The 23,894-nt window shown below is 39.5% G+C and overlaps 1 protein-coding gene across 1 annotated transcript in view; it reads right to left on the bottom strand.

Moving 5' to 3' along the window:
* ACP3 (acid phosphatase 3) overlaps window positions 1–14,367 on the bottom strand; it is a gene marked incomplete at both ends in the record, with an annotated part of 40,901 nt that extends 26,534 nt beyond the window's left edge. The window contains one exon of the mRNA XM_079704374.1: window positions 14,254–14,367. Coding sequence (XP_079560500.1) covers window positions 14,254–14,367 — 114 coding nt within the window. The remainder of the gene's footprint in view (window positions 1–14,253) is intronic.
* Between the last annotated feature and the right edge of the window lie 9,527 nt (window positions 14,368–23,894).

Genomic DNA, 23,894 nt, shown 5'->3' with positions numbered 1-23,894 from the left:
TAGTCCCCTCCTACCAGGAAGCCTACACAGCCCACTGAACCAACTTTAGCCACTGGGGACAGACACCAAAAACAACGGGAACGACGAACATGCAGCCTGCAAAAAGGAGACCCCAAACACAGTAACATAAGCAAAATGAGAGAGAGAAAAACACACAGCAGTTGAAGAAGCAAGATAAAAACCCACCAGACCTAACAAATGAAGAGGAAATAGGCAGTCTACCTGAAAAAGAATTCAGAATAATGATAGTAAAGATGATCCAAAATCTTGGAAATACAATAGACAAAATGCAAGAAACAGTTAACAAGGACCTAGAAGAACTAAAGATGAAACAAGCAATGATGAACAACACAATAAATGAAATTAAAAATACTCAAGAAGGCATCAATAGCAGACTAACTGAGGCAGAAGAACAGAAAAGTGACCTGGAAGATAAAGTAGTGGAAATAATTACTGTAGAGCAGAATAAAGAAAAAGGAATGAAAAGAACTGAGGACAGTCTCAGAGACCTCTGGGACAACATTAAACGCACCAACATTCGAATTATAAGGGTTCCAGAAGAAAAAGAGGAAAAGAAAGGGACTGAGAAAATATTTGAAGAGATTATAGTTGAAAACTTCCCTAATATGGGAAAGGAAATAATTAATCAAGTCCAGGAAGCACAGAGAGTCCCATACAGGATAAATCCAAGGAGAAACATGCCAAGACACATATTAATCAAACTGTCAAAAATTAAATACAAAGAAAACATATTAAAAGCAGCAAGGGAAAAACAACAAATAACACACAAGGGAATCCCCATATGGTTAACAGCTGATCTTTCAGCAGAAACTCTACAAGCCAGAAGGGAGTGGCAGGACATATTTAAAGTAATGAAGGAGAAAAAACTACAACCAAGATTACTCTACCCAGCAAGGATCTCATTCAGATTTGATGGAGAAATTAGAGACTTTACAGACAAGGAAAAGCTGAGAGAGTTCAACACCATCAAACCAGCTTTACAACAAATGCTAAAGGATCTTCTCTAGGCAAGAAACACAACAGAAGGAAAAGACCTTCAATAACAAACCCAAAACAATTAAGAAAATGGGAATAGGAACATACATATCGACAATTACCTTAAATATAAATGGATTAAATGCTCCCGCCAAAAGACACAGATTGGCTGAATGGACACAAAACAAGACACATATATATGGTGTCTACAATAGACCCACTTTAGACCTAGAGACACATACAGACTGAAAGTTAGGGGATGGAAAAAGATATTCCATGCAAATGGAAACCAAAAGAAAGCTGGAGTAGCAATTCTCATACCAGACAAAATAGACTTTAAAATAAAGACTATTAGAAGAGACAAAGAAGGACACTACATAATGATCAAGAGATCGATCCAAGAAGAAGATATAACAATTGTAAATATTTATGCACCCAACATAGGAGCACCTCAATACATAAGGCAAATGCTAACAGCCATAAAAGGGGAAATCGACAGTAACACACTCATACTAGGGGACTTTAACACACCACTTTCACCAATGGACAGATCATCCAAAATGAAAATAAATAAGGAAACACAAGCTTTAAATGATACATTAAACAAGATGAACTTAATCGATATTTATAGGACATTCCATCCAATAACAATGAATACACATTTTTCTCAAGTGCTCATGGAACATTCTCTAGGATAGATCATATCTTGGGTCAAAAATCAAGCCTTGGTAAATTTAAGAAAATTGAAATTGAATCAAGTATCTTTTCTGACCACAACACTATGAGACTAGATATCAATTACAGGAAAAGATCTGCAAAAAATACAAACACATGGAGGCTAAACAATACACTACTTAATAACGAAGTGATCACTGAAGAAATCAAAGAGGAAATTAAAAAATACCTAGAAACAAATGACAATGGAGACACAACGACCCAAAACCTATGGGATGCAGCAAAAGCAGTTCTAAGAGGGAACTTTATAGCAATACAATCCTACCTCAAGAAAAAAGAAGCATTTCAAATAAACAACCTAACCTTACACTTAAAGCCATTAGAGAAAGAAGAACAAAAAACCCCGAAAGTTAGCAGAAGGAAAGAAATCATAAAGATCAGATCAGAAATAAATGAAAAAGAAATGAAGGAAATGATAGCAAAGATCAATCACACTAAAAGCTGGTTCTTTGAGAAGATAAACAAAATTGATAAACCATTAGCCAGACTCATCAAGAAAAAAAGGGAGAAGACTCAAGTCAATAGAATTAGAAATGAAAAAGGAGAAGTAACAGCTGACACTGCAGAAATACAAAAGATCATGAGAGATTACTACAAGCAACTCTGTGCCAATAAAATGGACAACCTGGAAGAAATGGACAAATTCTTAGAAATGCACAACCTGCCAAGACTGACTCAGGAAGAAATAGAAAATATGAACAGACCAATCACAAGCACTGAAAGTGAAACTGTGATTAAAAATCTTCCAACAAACAAAAGCCCAGGACCAGATGGCTTCACAGGCGAATTCTTTCAAACATTTAGAGAAGAGCTAATACCTATACTTCTCAAACTCTTCCAAAATATAGCAGAGGGAGGAACACTCCCAACCTCATTCTCCGAGGTCACCATCACCCTGATACCAAAACCAGACAAGGATGTCACAAAGAAGGAATACTACAGGCCAATATCACTGATGAATATAGATGCAAAAATCCTCAAAAAAATACTAGCAAACAGAATCCAACAACACATTAAAAGGATCATACACCATGATCAAGTGGGGTTTATTCCAGGAATGCAAGGATTCTTCAATATATGCAAATCAATCAACGTGATACACCATATTAACAAATTGATGGAGAAAAACCATATGGTCATCTCAATAGATGCAGAGAAAGCTTTTGACAAAATTCAACACTCATTTATGATAATAACCCTGCAGAAAGTAGGCATAGAGGGAAATTTCCTCAACATAATAAAGGCCATATATGACAAACCCACAGCCAACATCGTCCTCAATGGTGAAAAACTGAAAGCATTTCCACTAAGATCAGGAATAAGACAAGGTTGCCCACTCTCACCACTCTTATTCAACATAGTTTTGGATGTTTTAGCCACAGCAATCAGAGAAGAAAAGGAAATAAAAAGGAATCCAAATCAGAAAGGAAGAAGTAAAGCTGTCACTGTTTGCAGATGACATGATACTATACCTAGAGAATCCTAAAGATGCTACCAGAAAACTACCTGAGCTAATCAATGAATTTGGTAAAGTAGCAGGATACAAAATTAATGCACAGAAATCTCTTGCATTCCTATACATTAATGATGAAAAATCTGAAAGTGAAATTAAGGAGACACTCCCATTTACCACTGCAACAAAAAGAATAAAATACCTAGGAATAAACCTACCTAAGGAGACAAAAGACCTGTATGCAGAAAACTATAAGACAGTAATGAAAGAAATTAAAGATGTTATAAACAGATGGAGAGATATACCATGTTCTTGCTTTGGAAGAATCAACATTGTGAAAATGGCTATACTATCCAAAGCAATCTACATATTCAGTGCAATCCCTATCAAACTACAAATGGCATTTTTCACAGAACTGGAACAAAATATTTCACAATTTGTATGGAAACACAAAAGACCCCGAATAGCCAAAGCAATCTTGAGAAAGAAAAACAGAGCTGGAGCAATCTGGCTCCTGGACTTCAGACTATACTACAAAGCTACAGTAATCAAGACAGTATGGTACTGGCAGAAAAACAGAAATATAGATAAATGGAACAGGATAGAAAGCCCAGAGATAAACCCATATACATATTGTCACCTTATTTTTGATAAAAGAGGCAAGGATATACAATGGAGAAAGGCAGTCTCTTCAATAAGTGGTGCTGGGAAAACTGGACAGCTACATGTAAAAGAATGAAAGTAGAACACTCCTTAACACCATACACAAAACTAAACATTGTGCTTTTTTGATTGCACATTTAATCTTTGGGGAGAGTAGTCTATAATTCTGCAACATTGGTTCTTTGATTCTATTATGCTTTCTTAATAGAATACCAAACCAAACACAAAGCTATTTTATAAGCAAAAGATAAGGAAAGAAAAACTCAATAAATACAAGATGAAGTCTGCACTGATGTCAGCAAATATGTTTAATACAGAGGAGAGCTGCATAACAACTTGAATTCTCTGAAATTTCCTGCCCTTTCACTCTTATTACCTGGCTAAGATGCTCAATTGGAAATAAAGCCAAGAGGCTGCTCTTTTAAAATCCTGTAAAATAGTTCATCAGACACAGAAGTGTCCTTAGAACAATCTCAGACTTTAGTCATCTTTGAGATGGGATTCCAGGAAAATGAGGGAGGCTTCTAAAACCTGGATGGTGTCTCTGGTGTCTGAATAAAACTTATCTTTTGGCCCCCTGAACTGGTGAGAAATTGAAATCTCAGTAGAACAGGCTATGGCAAACAGAGGGACAATGGTGTGGTGAATCTTAAGAAACTATTTTGGTCAGGTAAGGAATTATTGTCATGAATGGTCACCTCATGGCTGGAAGAAAGGCTGCATACTCTCTGATGAGCACCTACAGTTACTAGCCACTAGGGGTGACTTGATCAGAAATTGTCGAGGCTAATCATTAGTGCTTCTGTTTCTACAATCAAAACACTTTTTACACTTTTTGGATCCCAGATCTGAGTAACTAATGTTATTATATGGTTTCATTGAATTATAAAGCCCACATCATTTAGTTTCCAGGGCTTCTCAACCTCAGCACTGTTGACATTTTGGCTGTGGGGGGCGTCCTGTGCATTGTAGGATGTTTAGCAGCGTCCAAGGCCTTTGCCCCATAGATGCCAGTAGCATTCCCCAGTTGTGACAGTCGAAAAGTCTCCAGACATTGCCAAATGTCCCCTAGGGGGCAAAACCACCCCTAGTTGAGAGCCACTGAGTTAGCCAAAGAGAAGTTGAATGAGAGACATTGTAGTAAAATAATTTACAACACTTCTTACCAGCCTATAACCACAATAACCCCTCAATACTTTTTGAAGGCTTGCTTTGTCCTAGAAGCTGTGCTAAGTGCTTCTCATACATTTAATACCCTTATCAATGATACAAAGCAGTTACTATCATTATCTTCATTTCACAAGCCAGGACACTGACTTTAGTTAAGTGACCTGCCCAAGGTCACACAGTATGTAAGTGGTAGAGCAGAGGTGCAAACACAGGCTGTGTGAATCCACCAGCAGCTTCTGAACCCATGCAAAGGCTTGCTTCTCTCTGGTCAAACATACCCCTCAGTGTCCCACCAGTGGACGATCTGGAATCTGGGGATATTTATTAACTAAGATTGGAAGCTATGTGTGTGTGTGTGTGTGTGTGTGTGTGTGGAGGGGGGAGGGTTATGCTGCATCAGAGGAAACCAAAACCTTGATGTAAGAAACATCCCCAAATATTATTTAAAAGATAAAACTGAGGTTATGCAACTAAATGACAGCATGGCCTGGGGAGAAGAAAAAGGGCCATCCCCTTAGAGGAATGTTTTAAAGAGCAGAACTGGAACAAAACCATGGGACATGGGCAAGCTTTCCTGCTCTGTTTTTACAGGTCAGGAATAATTGTACTTGCTTACATTTCCATAGGTTTTCAGGGTTTCTGAGGTAGTGGCTCAAACATGCTATGAACTCTATGGAAGGGGTGTTCCACAGAAACACTTAATAAACCATCTCCCACCTCCAGTGCTAGAAATCAAAATGTGTGTGTGTGCTCACACACCTGTGCCTTCAAGCACACGTAGGTAGTATTCTTGAGTTTCTGAAATTTCTCCAGTTTAGCTGGAGCCTTTGGACTATGCCCAGGCATTTTTTTAAGTCTGTGCAGGGCAATCTTCTTAACTGCTTTCCTGCCATATTTATAACCTCTGTTCTCAGTCCAGCAATCACACTCCAACAAATCATTTAGAAATCTAAGACTATATTATTAGCAGTAGGACTATTTGCAGTACTGGTGGTAATTGCAAAAGGAAGACATCCAAGATAATAACAACCCATTATGATTGTGCTACCCTCCATGATTTTGTACAACCTGCCATCTCTTTTAATTCTTACAACTCTGTGAGGACAGGTCAGCACTATTGTTGCACTGAAAAAATAAGGAAACGGAGGCTCAGAGAGATGGAGTTAGCCGTGCAGATCTCCTACTTTCTATGATTGCTAGCCCATTGTTTTCCCCACCACATCACATTCACTTCACCCTTTTAAATCACAGGTAACTTTTTAGAAAGAACCACGGTTTGGTACCCATGTGACTGATCCTGCTCCCTTGAGCCTGCTAACCAGCTTTGGTGCACTGTGTAGGATGTGGAGACCCTGATGACTGCAGGACATGATGTCCAGTCCCCCTTCCCTGGCAGCAGTCAAGTGCTCTTTTTAAAATGTTAATCAGAATAGTCTCTTGATTGCTTAGAACTCTCTAATGTCCTCTCATTCTATTACATTTATTTTTTTTGCAGAAAATTAGAAAGATATAAAAAAATAGAGATTTTTATAATGAGCCCCTATGAGTTCACCATTTGCTCCAACAATGATCAACTCATGTGTGGCCAGTCTTGTTTAATTTATTCCCTCTCACTGTCAGATATTATATCATTTCCCATTACTCTTTGCATAAAATCCAAAGTCTTTACAATGGCTCACTAGACCCTACCTAATATAGCCCTGCCCACCACCATGTTCTCCCCTTACATTCTTGCTAAGCACGCTTAGCCAAAGGACACTCTGCTGTTCTATTCAATACATTAAGTGTGCTCCAGCCTCAGGGCCTTCATGTTCTATATGCCTGGGATGTCCTGCTTCTGCATCTCCTGGCACTTTCACTCGGTCACTGAATTCAGGTCTGTCCTGAAAAGGCAACCTCTACAGAGAGGTCTCTCTTGACCACCCAGTATCAAGTAATGCCTGCTCCATCTCTTTCTCATCACATGGTTTCATTTTTTTTTTCCTTAATATTTTCTTGTTTTTTTAAAATTGTGTGTGTGCATGTGTTTTTAGGTATCTGGCTTCATCTCCCCATAAACTTCCTGAAAGCAGAATCTTTGCTGTCATGGGCACCACTTTATCCCCAAAACAGTGTCAGACACACAGTAAGTAACACACAATGTGCTTTGTTTTAATGAATGAATGAATCTTGGGATGGGTCTAGCTACCTCTAGGTACACAATGGCTTTCTTTCCAATCTTCTCATTTCACAAGGGCTTTGAGTTTTCATCCCTACTTATCATCAAGGTGTGCTGTGTGTGCTCTTTTTTTCCTCCTTTATTTCACTCTCTTATCTTTCTCCTTATGCCCTGCATTTGTGACTTTGCTTCTAGAACAATGAGTCTGCCTCTAGATTAGATGGGAGTCCAATAAACCATCATGTCATCCTTCCAGGTTTGGAATTCAAGACACATCACACAACTTTGGGATGATTCTGGAAATTCTAAAAGGGAACTTTGCTCGAGGCATTAAACTCCACTCCTTATTTTGTTAGGTATGCTCATGAAAAATCTCTTGATGCACAAACCTTGCCATGAATTAAAGTTTATTTTACTTTCTTCTTTGAGGAACTGAGAAATAACTCTGTTAGTAAAGAGAATTAAAAAGTGAAAGAGTTTGGGTAGAAATGAATGAGTCAAGTAAATGAATGCCACTTCAGAGGCAAGAAGGGAAGGCGACTAGCTGTGAAAGGACTCAGGCTAGGAATATGCCCTGCACTCACCATGAGGAAGGCCGAAAGGCCTGGCACGCTAATGAGAGGTATCCAGGGCATAGGAGAATACAGAGGCCTGCAGGAGAAGGGAGGGATGAAACTATGTGTTATATTGAGTGGAACTGCATGACGTCTCAGAAAAGCTCTGGGCTTGAGTCGGTTAGACCTTCGTTCAACACCTTGCCAGATGATCCTGGGAAAATGATTTAACTCAAACTTTTGCATGTCTCGATTTCCCTCACTGTAAAATGAGAAAATCATTATTTCCTATGCAGGAGGATCACGAGAATTAAATGTGTAATATATGCAAAGCCATCATCATAGTACTGAACACATAGGATGCACTCAGTACATGAGATTTGTTATTATGAGTGTTACTATTATTTTGGTTGTTGTTGTTATAAATATTATTCAGGCCTTAACTTAGCTACTTGCTGTATTCCTTTCCTGCTGACAACAGTGAGCAGCATATTAGGGCAAATAAGAACTACCATTTGAGCAAAGGGAAATATTTCTATTAATTTCTAATCATCTCTCCCCCACTTTTATTTCCCTGACTGAAAAGAAAAACTAATTCTTCCTTTGGATTTAGGGCACTTTGAAAGCTTTCAAGAGCCCATGGTGGCAAGCTGGCTGACTGAAATGACATAAGCCCAATATAATGTCCCTGATCAGTTCACCACATGAAAAATTTGCAAAATGCATTGGCATAAAAGTGGGAGAAGCCTGTGAAAGTAAACTGAAGTGACCTCTTACTTGTCCCAGTACCAACCCTCAGTGCACAGTGGTCTGTCCAGCAAATGTCTCTGAAAGACCTGTAGGTCTCCATGGATGGCTTTGCTGCTCTTTGGCCCTGGAGATTAGGGAGCCACAGTGCAGGGCAGAGAGATTGAAGGGCTGTTTGCGAGCTGAAGCAAGAGCCCTGGTTTTTGTTTTCCAGGGAAAAGTTTTATCTTGTACGTCTTTTATAAGCCAGCCCACAAGTTGGAGATGTGCCACCAGAGAGTTACAACACCTAGTACACCACAGCTCCTTTCCATTACTGTTATGTAATAACAAGACAATGTCACATGCCTTACTGGGTCATTTGGAGGATTCAAAATACAAAATGCAAAGAGCCTGGCATCTAGTGGATGCTTACAGTATGGTAGCTGTAACTGTAATTCTTATTTTAATAGAAGTGAAAAAGAGGTTTATAGGACTTGAGAAGTTTCTGTCTGTGTTCAAAGGTACTGTTCAAACAACAATAAAGATGAAGGCAAATAAAAGGGCAATCAGTAATCTATTCTAGCCAAAAGTTAAGAAGGACCAATAAATCAGCCGATTAGTAAGTCAAACAATGGTTGAAATGAGTAAAATCTGTTTAACTTCTTGTCACATTTTAAATATATATTTTTTCCAGTTTTTATTGTGCCAGGGGCCCAAAGTTGGGAAGAAAACTGATCAATTTTAAACGAAAAAAGACATGAAAATACTTCACTCTTTGAGAATAAAAAGAATAAATAGAAAAAAATTGACATTTTAATTAACTGGTTATGTGAACATTATAAAAGATACATGAGATAATTGTGTGACTGTATATAGTCAACACAACACAATGGTTACAATGTTTTAGACATTTACCAGATAGGCTTCTAAGTACTTTTGTGTATTAAATCAGTTAAGCCTCACAATAACTCCATGAAGCACTCTTATCCCCATTTTACCGATGAGGAAACTGAGACACAGGTAGGTTAAGTTACTCATCCAAAGTCACACAGCTTGGAAGAGGTTGAGCTGGCATTCAAACCCCGGTGGTCTGATTCATGAGCCTGTACTTTTAACCACTGTGCTGTATGGTATTGTGTAGTACATAATATTATAAATTTCTTTGGTGTTTATATCCCTTATTTCGTTTCTTCTTCCTCTTCCTCTTCCTCTTCCTCTTCTTCTTCTTCTTCTTCTTCTTCTTCTTCTTCTTCTGCTTCTGCTTCTGCTTCTGCTTCTGCTTCTGCTTCTGCTTCTGCTTCTGCTTCTGCTTCTGCTTCTGCTTTCTTTTTTTGGTGGAGCCACATGCCTTACGGGATCTTAGTTCCTCAACCAGGGATTGAACCCTAGGGCTCCAGCAGAGAAAGTACTGAGTACCAACCACTGGACCACCAGGGAATTCCCTCTCATATTTCTTTTTAAGAAGTTCAAATATTTAATGCCTTCATGTACCCTATTTCATGGCTTCATCATTTTTTCAACAATCAAAATTAGAAAACAGGGTAATTTTGACTTCTTTCTCTTCCTTAGTATCCACACTCAACCCACAGGGATTCTTCTATCCTCACAATTTTTAAAAGAAACTTTTTTTCTTTTCCAGTTCTACTGCTTTCTGATCCAACTCAGGTCTTCACTGTGTTTTTCCTGATCTGTGATAGTATCCCCTCTCTATTCTCCCCTCCAGCTTCTCCCCTCCTCAAGCCATACTTACATACAGATGTGTGTCTCCCCCAAGACAAAATACATTAGAATTCACAGGTGGGGGAGACTTGAGTACAAACAAGGTAAGCTGTTAGCCTGTGGATCTAGAGGACATGATAACTATCTAATACCTAAAGTTTTCTTTGCTGAAAAATAATGAAGGATCATCTAGAACCTTAAGGACATTAAGTAAAATAAGCCAGTCACAAAAAGACAAGTACTGTATGATTCCACTTACACAAGATACGTGAAGTAGTCAAATTCATAGAGTCAGGAAGTAGAATGGTAATTGTGGGGGCTGAAAGGGAGGAGGCTGGGGAATTGCTGTTTAATAGATACGAAGTTTCAGTTTTGCAAGATGAAGGGAATTCTGGAGATGGATAGTTTTAATGGTAGCACAACAATGTGAATACACCTAATGCAATTGAACTATACACTTAAAATGGAAAATTTTATGTCCTGCGTATTTTACCACAATTTAAAAAATGAATAATTAAGGCTCACCTAGATTTTATCCAAAAAGTTGGAAAGTTTCTGTTTTAGACTGGTGACTAACAGCAGCACCTTACATTTGTATCATGGTTCACACTTACATATGTATATCATGCCATTTGAACCTAAAGACAACTTTGTGAAATAGAAATTATAGTTATGATCATTATCCCCAACTATAAGTTTAGGAAATTTGAGGCTCAGATGGATTAAGTGACCTGTTCTCAGTCCTATACCTGGTAAATGATGCTAGAACTTGAATTAATGAAAGTTCAATATTTTCCTAGGTATGGTTTTGAACTTATATTTTAGCACATAACATTAGAAAACTGGTAACAGTATTAGACTGCCAGCCTGACCAGTAAATTGTCAATCTGTGGCTTTCCTAGGAGGACTGAGGAAAAACCCAGAAGGTCTGCCATCCCTGAAAGTGTGTGGTGGCCAGAACCATTTGAGTTTACCTAACCACAGTATGGAAGTTACCCATCCCAGTATAGAGATGATGTGCTGAAGATTTGGAGGCAATTTGCATCAAGGATATTCTATTACTTAGCAGAAATTTTGCATGGTTAACCACGAAGAATGAGACTTTGTGACTTATCATCCCTTTCTTTGTAAAACCCAGGTAGAATGAGAAGGAATTATTCTCTTTGAGATCACCTGAACTTGTGGTTTTTCCTGGCTTAAGGGAGAGAGAATGTTTTAAAATGGCATTTCCCTATTTATGGATGGAATAATGATATATGGGATTACTTTTAAAAAGTCCATTAGGAGTGCATCAGCATATAGATGAAACAAGGATGGACATGAGTGAAAATTACTGAAGCTGTTTGATGGGTACCTTGAGACTCACCATACTTATTATTCTCTCTATAAATTATAAAACAGCAATTCTCTAAGGGTTTTCTATGAGACATTATGGAAAAAAAGAGGAGGTGTATTCTGTAGTCAAAATTTAGGAAATATGATTTACTAGATCCTTTCCCTGAAAGCCACAGTACATATTAGAATATTAAAGACTCTGAAAAGTTCTGCATTTGAGACCTCTAAAAACATTTTAACCCACGTTTTCTTCTCCAATCTGATTTGACTATTGAAACACCTGTTAACAACTTGTCAAACTAGCATTCCAATGGATGCACATTGGTGAACCTGTTTCAAAAGAGTATGTGGTGACTCTGTTCATGAGAGAGAACAAGAACCGGACAGTTTCCTGCTCTTTCTGCCAAGAACAGTTTTTCAGAACCGGGGAAGATTTGTTTTCTTTTTTGTATCGCAGTAGAAAAGCAAGGAAACCACTTGCTGACTATGAGTGAAGCCAATACACTGGATGGAGAAGCCTCAGCTTCATGTGCTGGGTTCGGCACACACAGCAGGAACAGAATGTGTCTAGTGATTAAGGGCAGGCTTCTGAGATCATACAGCCTGGGTTCAAATCCTAGCTGTGTGATCATGAGCAAGTTACTTAATCTCTTTGTGCCTCAATTCCTTCATCTATAAAACAGGGTTAATAGGGTTAATAAGGTTTTTACAAAAACGTTATAGAATAGTTTCCAGATTTAGCAAACAAAAATGCAGCATGCCCAAATATTGCATGGAAACATACACATAACTAAAAAATTATTTGCTGTTTATCTGAAGTTCAAATTTAACAGGACATCCTGTGTTATCTGGTAACCCTATTTTATAGGGCTGTTGGGAGGATAATGTAACATAATCCATTGAAATTTCAGAACAGTGCCTGGCACATAGTAAGCATTTAAGTAACTATTGGTTATTGTCATTAATATTATCACTTTAATCAGAGGTACATTTCTTTTATTCTTGTTCTCCTAATAATTTTCTAGGGAATTTCCTGGGTATATAATTGAACCATTTACAGTCAGATATTCTCTGTAATCAGTAAAAAGAAGACAGTGGTATCTTCCAGCAAAGAAAGATGTATTAAGTTGCCCTTAATCTACCACTAATGGAAGAAAGTTGAGGTAGGAAAAATTGTTAACATTAGTCATGTGTGATAATTGTTAAATTTTTTAGCTCCTAGAGAGTTACCTTTGTAAGGTTTTTCTTAGGTATTAACTTAGTATTGACTTGTAGTCCCTGAACACATGCTAACTGAGAGTAGAGAGGGAGAAAGGAAACCCACAACAGTTTGGAAGCCAAGGGAAGTCAGCCTGAGCTGTTGTAAAACATGGAGGAGAGAATGGACCAGATGCCATTAGCTGAGAGTTCACTGTAATATCCCAAAGAGGATTACCCCTCAACCAGCTTGTCATGGTGTTGACAGTACAATTCCTGCAGAGTCCCTACACTTGCTTAATGCACATGTTTGCAAGGAACACACTGATATAAGTAAAAGTCTAACTCACATGGATTTCCCTATATAAAGTACACAGTGTTCTACAGCTTTTTTTTTTTTTAACACAGAAGCCTGACAGCTTGTGAATCATTCATAAATAAATTGATGATATATTTCTCTGGTTTCTCTCTCTCTCATTATTGACTCATGAACTAGTAAAGATTTATTGGACTAAAAATCATGATTTGCATAAACATATGGTTATGAAATTTTTCTTTAGAAGGTAAAGAAAGGAGTCCTGAGTACAGCAAGCTGAGAAAAATAGGAACTTCATGTTTAATTTTTAAGTAAAAGTTGACTTTCCTTGAAATTATAAAAATAAATTTTGGATATTCTTTCAGAAAGGAAATGTACTTATCAGCATACTTTCACTCTATCTAATGAAAAAATGTGATGAAGAAAAAGAGATCAAGAAAGCCTGCAAATTGCAAGGAGAGGGTCAGAGGCAGAGACAGACAGTGAGTAAAACAGAAAAAAGAGAAAGAGAAACAGAGAGGATCAAAGACCATGCAGAAAGCGAGAGATACAAAGGAATTAATTCCAAGACAGTAAAGTAGTAAATCCCCTTTACTTTGCAAACTCTCTCCCTATCTATTTTTTAAGGCGATGTCAATAGTATATTTTCTTTCCTTGACAACATACAGTAGCTGCCCCATCCCCCCTTTCCTAACTTGTCACACATACCATGGGTGGGGAAAAACATGATTTTAATGGTCAACCAAATCTATGTTTCAGGAAGTCATCCTACAACTCGAGTTTAGTTTTACTTTTATGCTTCAAAGGCTGCTTATAAATATATCAGGAAAACGGGAAGGGGCTACTTAATTCAGAAAATGACGTTTTTTTGGCTTGCCAACATATAATCATTAAATTAAATGAAGCCAGTTTAGCTTCTGGTGCTAAACAGACCAAGAGGAGGGGTCTCCTGGCCTCGAGTAGCTATCAAAAGGAATCTACATTCAAGGCATTGTAAAGTAAGTGAATAGATAACTAACACTGGCTAAGTAAAAAATAACCAAGCCAAACAGGCTTTTGTCAGGACATGTTCGCTCTTCATTATGAGGAACTTGCAAAACTTGCATATTCAGCTATCTGAGTTTGATCTTCAGGAGACTACACTAGGGTAAATTGAAACCTGACACTTGATTTTCAGACCCTGCTGGTAACAATTTTAAGGGAAAAGCAATGAGGAAAGTCTACTCACCAATGTCACAAACCTCAGCTCCTTGGCTCCCACACCTCGATCCAGCCAGAAGGAAAGCAGGAGGCTAAGGCGAAGGCTTGCTGCCCTGGCCACAAGGAGGGTGGCAGCTCTCATGCTGGGGTGAGCTGCTTCTGGCTGGAGTTTGGACATGCTGCTTCCAGGGCAAAAGCCATTAGAGGGGAAGCTATTTAACCAAGGGATTGAAAGGGAAGTGGGAGGAGCCAAGACTCGTGACTAGTAAAATCTCCAGGTGGCTTGGGGTGGGGTTTGGCCTGTGTCTGGTCAGATCATTTTTGGGCTGGGTGTTAGAGCTTATAGTCTTCTGGATTTAAGTTAGAACACTAAGGCCCAGAAAGGGGAGAGCTGTTGCTCAAGGTCACAGAGCACATTACTAGATATTTCTTTCTTAAGTTATCTTTATCCTTTGTTTAGATGGGGTATGATACAATGTTTGTTTTGTGGCTGTCACTTGGGAAAGGGATAGACCCTAACTTTGGAAACCTCAGGCCAGTGATTCCTAATTTTTTTGGCAATCCAGAATTATAGGGAGAGAAGTATGAAAGGAACTGCAGAAACCAACATATTTTGGGTGTATTCTCCAGGCCAAACATGGCTTCTTTTTCTAAACTCTCATGTAGCCTCTTTTTAAGTAGAAGAAAAGTAAGAGCAACATTATTTTGAGAATTTTTAGTCACACTTTAAGATATTTGGGGCTCCTCTGAGGTATCTCAAAATTAGGATTACAATTACCTTACCTAACCTGACACAGTTTACAAACAACAACAACCACACACTAACCTACAGCTCTGTACTATTAGTCACCAACTCTGGCCGGGAGTCTTACAGTCTGGGCAAGTCACACCCTTGCTTCTCCAGCCATGATCTAATCAAGGATGCTACAAAAGAGGATAATCCGGACTGAGGGAATTTAAATTTCCATTTTTTTCCCGACCTGTCAGCCCCATATAGGCTAAAACAGGATTTTTTGTGCAAAGCTGCCTGTCGGGATGCTCCCACCTCATCAGAGGAAGGAACAACCCATTCTCTGGTACATTGCACTTGGGAGACCTCTGTTGTTATGTGATCACAGGGTGCCCTAGAATGTGGTACATAGGAGAGCTGTTGCTTTTTCCAGTGTAGGGAAATATGTGTGGAGAAGGAATGCATGTATGGTTGGGGTTTGATATTTAAGGGGACTTGTGACCCTCTCTTTACCATCACATTCTCCACCTGCCAGTCCCCACTGTCATTTTTAATGGGTGAGATATTGAGGAGATGAGTGCAGGGAAAAGGGGATGAAAATTAAGAGGTTGTCCAGGGCAGAGATGAAGTCACAACTTGGATTCCTGTTACATGTACCAGGCAACCTGAGAAAGGAAGCTCCAACACCTACTTATCATCCACACAGGCTTAGTTCTGAACCATGTGCTTTAAATTGTGTCAGATACTTGATTCTGTGCAATGTTTTATTTTCTCAAGAATCAGCCAGCTCCTTTTTCTCCTATCTTCTTCCTTGTCTCACCCTTTGTTTGATACCTGGCAGTATTCTGGCTATAGCTTTAGTGCTTCCTGATAATGGCTTTAACCTATCTGTGCCATCTTGTGCTAGGTTGGATAAACCTTACTTCTGACCCAGACCCTACTTTTTCTGTGTCACCTCTTCTGGACTTCTTTTAGCCTTCCAAGTAAGAACAACAATAACAGCAGCAGCTTTTTATAGAGAGTGCCAGAAAAATTGAATTGAATACATCTCAACTCAAACTTAAGTCAAGTTGGAATAAGTGAATGGCTTTTACTTCTACTCTATTTCAGTCATCATCCTAACTTCTACTTTGATCATCAAATTATAAAGGGAGACAGAGATCATAAATGTAGTTCTGAATACCATGATGTTGAGTCTGAAAAGTCTCTAAATTCAGATGGATCTCATTTTAGGTCTTCTTTGGTCTCCTGAACCTTGAACTCATAAGGCCTTTGTTAAGACCTAAAATGTCATTGGGAATGAATATATGAATATGATATTATTGAAAGTGACACTTGAAAAAATAGTGGGTTGTCTTTATTGACATCCCAATGAACATGGCAATCATTTTAGTGTCAATATGTAGCAGAACTTACTAGTGAAATCACTTTTGTCCCTTGTGGTACTTCTTTTGTCATATATAAAGTGTTCAACCTCTAATTGGCCCAGTGTTAGGAAGTTCCATAAGTGGAGCAGGTTGGGCTCATCAGAAAGCAAACTTCCAAGTGGAGATTTGCATGGGGGAAATTTATTAGGGAGTGCTCTCAGGATCAAAAACAGTAGGTGGAGGAGAAATAAACAGGGCTGGGAAGAGAGAGAAGGCCTCAGCTGACGCTGCTAGTAATTCTGAAGCTGTGATGGTCTTTTGGAGTTATCCTGAATTGGGGAAAGCAACCAAGCCTTTAATCCCTGCATTAGCCAGTCATGGGAGGCAGGCTGTTCCTGGCAGGGAGTGTGACTGTGGGTTAAAATGACTCTCTTAGGGAGGAGATTCAAGATGGTGGAAGAGTAAGACATGGAGATCAATTTCCTCCCCACAAATACATCAGAAATACATCTACATGTGGAACAACCCCTACAGGACACCTACTGAATGCTGGCAGAAGACCTCAGACCTCCCAAAAGGCAAGAAACTCCCCACGTACCTGGGTAGGGCAAAAGAAACAAGAATAAACAGAGACAAAAGAATAGGGAGGTGACCTGCACCAGTGGGAGGGAGCCGTGAAGGAGGAAAGGTTTCCACACACTAGGAAGCCCCTTCGTGGGTGGAGACTGCGGGTGGCGGAGGGGAGAAGCTTCGGGCCGTGGAGGAGAGCTCAGCAACAGGGGTGCGGAGGGCAAAGCGGAGAGATTCCCAAACAGAGGTTTGGTGCCGACCGGCACTCACCAGCCCGAGAGGCTTGTCTGCTCGGCCGCCGGGGTGGGCGGGGCTGGGAGCTGAGGCTCGGGTTTCAGGTTTCAGTCGGAGCGCGGGGAGAGGACTGGGGTTGGCGGCAGGAAGAGAGCCTGAAGGGGTTAGTGCACCATGGCTGGCCGGGAGGGAGTCTGGGAAAAGGTCTGGAGCTGCCGAAGAGGCAAGAGACTTTTTCTTCCCTCTTTGTTTCCTGGTCCGTGAGGAGAGGGGATTAAGAGCGCTGCTTAAAGGAGCTCCAGAGATGGGCGCGAGCTGTGGCTGAAAGTGTGGACCCAGAGACGGCCGTGGGACGCTGGGGCTGCTGCTGCCACCGCCAAGAGGCCTGTGTGCGAGCGCAGGTCACTGTCCACGCCCCCGCTTCCGGGAGACTGTGCAGCCCACCACTGCCAGGGTCCCGGGATCCAGGGACGGCTTCCCCGGGAAAGCGCACGGCGCACCTCGGGCTGGTGCAATGTGATGCCGGCCTCTGCCACTGCAGGCTCGCCCCGCACTATGTGCCCCTCCCTACACCCCGGCCTGAGTGAGCCAGAGTCCCCGAAGCAGCTGCTCCTTTAACCCCGTCCTGTCGGAGTGAAGAAAAGACACCCTCCAGCGACCTACATGCAGAGGCGGGGCCAAATCCAAAGCTGAAACCCAGGAGCTGTGAGAATAAAGAAGAGAAAGGGAAATCTCTCCCCGGAGCCTCTGAAGCAGCGGATTAAAGCTCCACAATCATCTTGATGTACCCTGCATCTGTGGAATACATGAATAGACAATGAATCATCCCAAATGGAGGAGGTGGACTTTGAGAACAAGGTCTATGATTTTTCCCCCTTTTCCTCTTTTTACAATGAATTATACGAAATTGAGGAAGTGGACTTTGAGAGCAAGATGTACGATTTTTTCCCCTTCTTCTCTTTTTGTGAAAGTGTATGTGTATGCTTCTGTGTCAGATTTTGTCTATATAGCTTTGCTTACACCATTTGTCCCAGGGATCTATCTGTCCATTTTTTTGTTTTGTTTTGTTTTGTTTTTAATTTTTTTAAATAATTACTTTTTTTATTTTAATAATGCTATTATATTTTATAATACTTTATTCGATTTACTTTATCATCTCTCTTTCTCTTTTTCCTACCTTCCCTCCTTCCTCCCTCCCTCCACCATCCTTTCTTTCTTTCTTTCCTCCCTCCCTCCCTCCTTCCCCTCTTTCTTTCTTTCTTGTACTAATTCTTTCTTTCTACATTTTCTCCCTTTTATTTTGAGCCGGGTGGATGAAAGGCTCTTGGTGCTGCAACCAGGAGTCAGTGCTGTGCTTCTGAGGTGGGAGAGCCAACTTCAGGACACTGGTCCACAAGAGACCTCCAAGCTCCACATAATATCAAACAGCGAAAATCTCCCAGAAATCTCCATCTCAACACCAGCACCCAGCTTCTCTCAACGACCAGCAAGCTACAGTGTTGGCCACCCTATGCCAAGCAAGTAGCAAGACAGGTACACAACCCCACCCATTAGCAGAGAGGCTGCCTAAAAACATAATAAGGCCAGAGACACCCCAAAGCACACCACCCGACGTGGACCTGTCCACCAGAAAGACAAGATCGAGCCTCATCCACCAGAACACAGGCACTAGTCCCCTCCACCAGGAAGCCTACACAACCTACTGAAACAACCTTAGCCACTGGGGACAGACATCAAAAACAACAGGAACTACGAACCTGCAGCCTGCAAAAAGGAGACCCCAAACACAGTAAGATAAGCAAAATGAAAAGACACAAAAACACACAGCAGCTGAAGGAGCAAGATAAAAACCCACCAGATCTAACAAATGAAGAGGAAATAGGCAGTGTACCTGAAAAAGAATTCAGAATAATGATAGTAAAGATGATCCAAAATCTTGGAAATAGAATAGACAAAATGCAAGAAGCAAGTACGTAGAAGAACTGAAGATGAATCAAGCAATGATTAAAAACACAATAAACGAAATGAAAAATACTCTAGATGGGATCAATAGCAGAATAACTGAGGCAGAAGAACGGATAAGTGACGTGGAAGAGAAAATAGTGGAAATAACTGCTGCAGAGCAGAATAAAGAAAAAAGAATGAAAAGAACTGAGGACAGTCTCAGAGACATCTGGGACAACAGTAAATGCACCAACATTCGAATTATAGGGGTTCCAGATGAAGAAGAGAAAAAGAAAGGGACTGAGAAAATATTTGAAGAGATTATAGTTGAAAACTTCCCTAATATGGGAAAGGAAATAGTTAATCAAGTCCAGGAGGCACAGAGAGTCCCATGCAGAACAAATCCAAGGAGAAATACGCCAAGACACATATTAATCAAACTGTCAAAAATTAAACACAAAGAAATCATATTAAAAGCAGCAAGGGAAAAACAACAAATAACACACAAGGGAATCCCCATCAGGTTAACAGCTGATCTCTCAGCAGAAACTCTACAAGCCAGAAGGGAGTGGCAGGACATAATTAAAGTGATGAAGGAGAGAAACCTGCAACCAAGATTACTCTACCTAGCAAGGATCTCATTCAGATTTGATGGAGAAATTAAAACGTTTACAGACAAGCAAAAGCTGAGAGAGTTCGGCACCACCAAACCAGCTTTACAACAAATGCTAAAGGAACTTCTCTAGGCAAGAAACACAACAGAGGGAAAAGACCTAAAATAACGAACCCAAAGCAATTAAGGAAATGAGAATAGGAACATACATATTGATAATTACCTTAAATGTAAATGGACTAAATGCTCCCACCAAAAGACACAGACTGGCTGAATGGATACAAAAACAAGACCCATATATATGCTGTCTACAAGAGACCCACTTCAGACCTAGAGACACATACAGATTGAAAGCAAGGGGATGGAAAAAGATATTACACGCAAATGGAAATCAAAAGAAAGCTGGAGTAGCAATTCTTAAATCAGACAAAATAGACTTTAAAATAAAGACTACTAGAAGAGACAAAGAAGGACACTACATAATGATCAAGGGATCGATCCAAGAAGAAGATATAACAATTGTAAATATTTATGCACCCAACATAGGAGCACCTCAATACATAAGGCAAATACTAACAGCCATAAAGGGAGAAATCGACAGTAACAGACTCATAGTAGGGGACTTCAACACCCCACTTTCACCAATGGACAGATCATCCAAAGTGAAAATAAATAAGGAAACACAAGCTTTAAATGATACATTAAACAAGATGGACTTAGTTGATAGGAAATTCCGTCCAAAAACAACAGAATACACATTTTTCTCAAGTGCTCATGGAACATTCTCCAGGATAGATCATATCTTGGGTCACAAATCAAGCATTGGTAAATTTAAGAAAATTGAAATTGTATCAAGTATCTTTTCCAACCACAATGTTATGAGACTAGATATCAATTACAGGAAAAGATCTGTAAAAAATACAAATACATGGAGGCTAAACAATACACTACTCAATAACGAAGTGATCACTGAAGAAATCAAAGAGGAAATTAAAAAATACCTAGCAACAAATGACAATGGAGACACGACGAACCAAAACCTATGGGACACAGCAAAAGCAGTTCTAAGGGGGAAGTTTATAGCAATACAATCCCACCTTAAGAAACAGGAAACATCTCGAGTAAACAACCTGATCCTGAACCTAAAGCAATTAGAGAAAGAAGAACAAAAAACCCCCAAAGTTAGCAGAAAGAAAGAAATCACAGAGATGAGATCAGAAATAAATGAAAAAGAAATGAAGGAAACGATAGCAAAGATCAACGAAACTAAAAGCTGGTTCTTTGAGAAGATAAACAAAATTGACAAACCATTAGCCAGACTCATCAAGAAAAGAAGGGAGAGGACTCAAATCAATAGAATTAGAAATGAAAAAGGAGAAGTAACAACTGACACTGCAGAAATACAAAAGATCATGAGAGATTACTATAAGCAACTTTATGCCAATAAAATGGACAACCTGGAAGAAATGGACAAATTCTTAGAAATGCACAACCTGCCAAGACTGACTCAGGAAGAAATAGAAAATGTGAATAGACCAATCACAAGCACTGAAATTGAAACTGTGATTAAAAATCTTCCATCAAACAAAAGCCCAGGACCAGATGGCTTCACAGGGGAATTCTATTAAATATTTAGAGAAGAGCTAACACCCATCCTTCTCAAACTCTTCCAAACAATATCAGAGGAAGGAACACTCCCAAACTCATTCTACAAGGCCACCATCACCTTGATACCAAAACCAGACAAGGATGTCACAAAGAAAGAAAACTACAGGCCAATATCACTGATGAACATAGATGCAAAAATCCTCAACAAAATACTAGCAAACAGAATTCAACAGCACATTAAAAGGATCATACACTATGATCAAGTGGGGTTTATTCCAGGAATCCAAGGATTCTTCAATATACGCAAATCAATCAATGTGATACACCATATTAACAAGTTGAAGAAGAAAAACTATATGATCATCTCAATAGATGCAGAGAAAGCTTTCGACAAAATTCAACACCCATTTATGATAAAAACCCTGCAGAAAGTAGGCATAGAGGGAACTTTCCTCAACATAATAAAGGCCATATATGACAAACCCACAGCCAACATTGTCCTCAATGGTGAAAAACTGAAACCGTTTCCACTAAGATCAGGAACAAGACAAGGCTGCCCACTCTCACCACTCTTATTCAACCTAGTTTTGGAAGTTTTAGCCACAGCAATCAGAGAAGAAAAGGAAATAAAAGGAATCCAAATTGGAAAAGAAGAAGTAAAGCTGTCACTGTTTGCAGATGACATGATACTATACATAGAGAATCCTAAAGATGCTACCGGAAAACTACTAGAGCTAATCAATGAATTTGGTAAAGTAGCAGGATACAAAATTAATGCACAGAAATCTCTGGCATTCCTGTACACTAATGATGAAAAATCTGAAAATGAAATCAAGAAAACACTCCCATTTACCATTGCAACAAAAAGAATAAAATATCTAGGAATAAACCTACCTAAGGAGACAAAAGACCTGTATGCAGAAAATTATAAGACACTGATGAAAGTAATTAAAGATGATACAAATAGATGGAGAGATATACCATGCTCCTGGATTGGAAGAATCAATATTGTGAAAATGACTCTACTACCCAAAGCAATCTACAGATTCAATGCAATCCCTATCAAACTACCACTGGCATTTTTCACAGAACTAGAACAGAAAATTTCAAAATTTGTTTGGAAAAACAAAAGACCCCGAATAGCCAAAGCAATCTTGAGAACGAAAAACGGAGCTGGAGGAATCAGGCTCCCTGACTTCAGACTATACTACAAAGCTACAGTAATCAAGACAGTGTGGTACTGGCACAAAAACAGAAAGATTCATCAGTGGAACAGGATAGAAAGCCCAGAGATAAACCCACGGACATATGGCCAACTTATCTTTGATAAAGGAGGCAGGAATGTACAGTGGAGAAAGGACAGCCTCTTCAATAAGTGATGCTGGGAAAACTGGACAGGGACATGTAAAAGTTTGAGATTAGATCATTCCCTAACACCATACACAAAAATAAGCTCAAAATGGATTAAAGACCTAAATGAAAAGCCAGAAACTATCAAACTCTTAGAGGAAAACATAGGTAGAACACTCTATGACATAAATCACAGCAAGATCCTTTTGGACCCACCTCCTAGAGAAATGGAACTAAAAACAAAGATAAACAAATGGGACCTAATGAAACTTCAGAGCTTTTGCACAGCAAAGGAAACCATAAAGAAGACCAAAAGACAACCCTCAGAATGGGAGAAAATATTTGCAAATGAAGCAACTGACAAAGGATTAATCTCCAAAATTTATAAACAGCTCATGCAGCTCAATAGCAAGAAAACAAACAACCCAATCCAAAAATGGGCAGAAGACTTAAATAGGCATTTCTCCAAAGAAGATATACAGACTGCCAACAAACACATGAAAGAATGCTCAACATCATTAATCATTAGAGAAATGCAAATCAAAACTACAATGAGATATCATCTCACACCAGTCAGAATGGCCATCATCAAGAAATCTAGAAACAATAAATGCTGGAGAGGGTGTGGAGAAAAGGGAACACTCCTGCACTGCTGGTGGGAATGTGAATTGGTACAGCCACTATGGAGAACAGTATGGAGGTTCCTTAAAAAACTACAAATAGAACTACCATATGACCCAGCAATCCCACTACTAGGCATATACCCTGAGAAAACCATAATTCAAAAAGAGACATGTACCAAAATGTTCATTGCAGCTCTATTCACAATAGCCCGGAGCTGGAAACAACCTAAGTGTCCATCATCGGATGGATGGATAAAGAAGATGTGGCACATATATACAATGGAATATTACTCAGCCATAAAAAGAAACGAAACTGAGCTATTTGTAATGAGGTGGATAGACCTAGAGTCTGTCATACAGAGTGAAGTAAGTCAGAAAGAGAAAGACAAATACCATATGCTACCACATATATATGGAATTTAAAAAAAAAAAAGTCATGAAGAACCTAGGGGTAAAACGGGAATAAAGACACAGACCTACTTGAGGGTGGACTTGAGGATATGGGGAGGGGGAGGGGGAGGCTGTGACGGAGCGAGGGAGGGGCATGGACATATATACACTACCAAACATAAGGTAGATAGATGGTGGGAGGCAGCCGCAGAGCACAGGGCGGTCAGCTTGGGGCTTTGT

This window comes from Hyperoodon ampullatus (genome assembly GCF_949752795.1).
Source record: "Hyperoodon ampullatus genome assembly, chromosome: 5".
NCBI lineage: Eukaryota > Metazoa > Chordata > Mammalia > Artiodactyla > Ziphiidae > Hyperoodon > Hyperoodon ampullatus.
The sequence above is the reverse complement of the archived record's forward strand: the minus strand, read 5'-3'. Positions and strand labels throughout refer to the sequence as shown.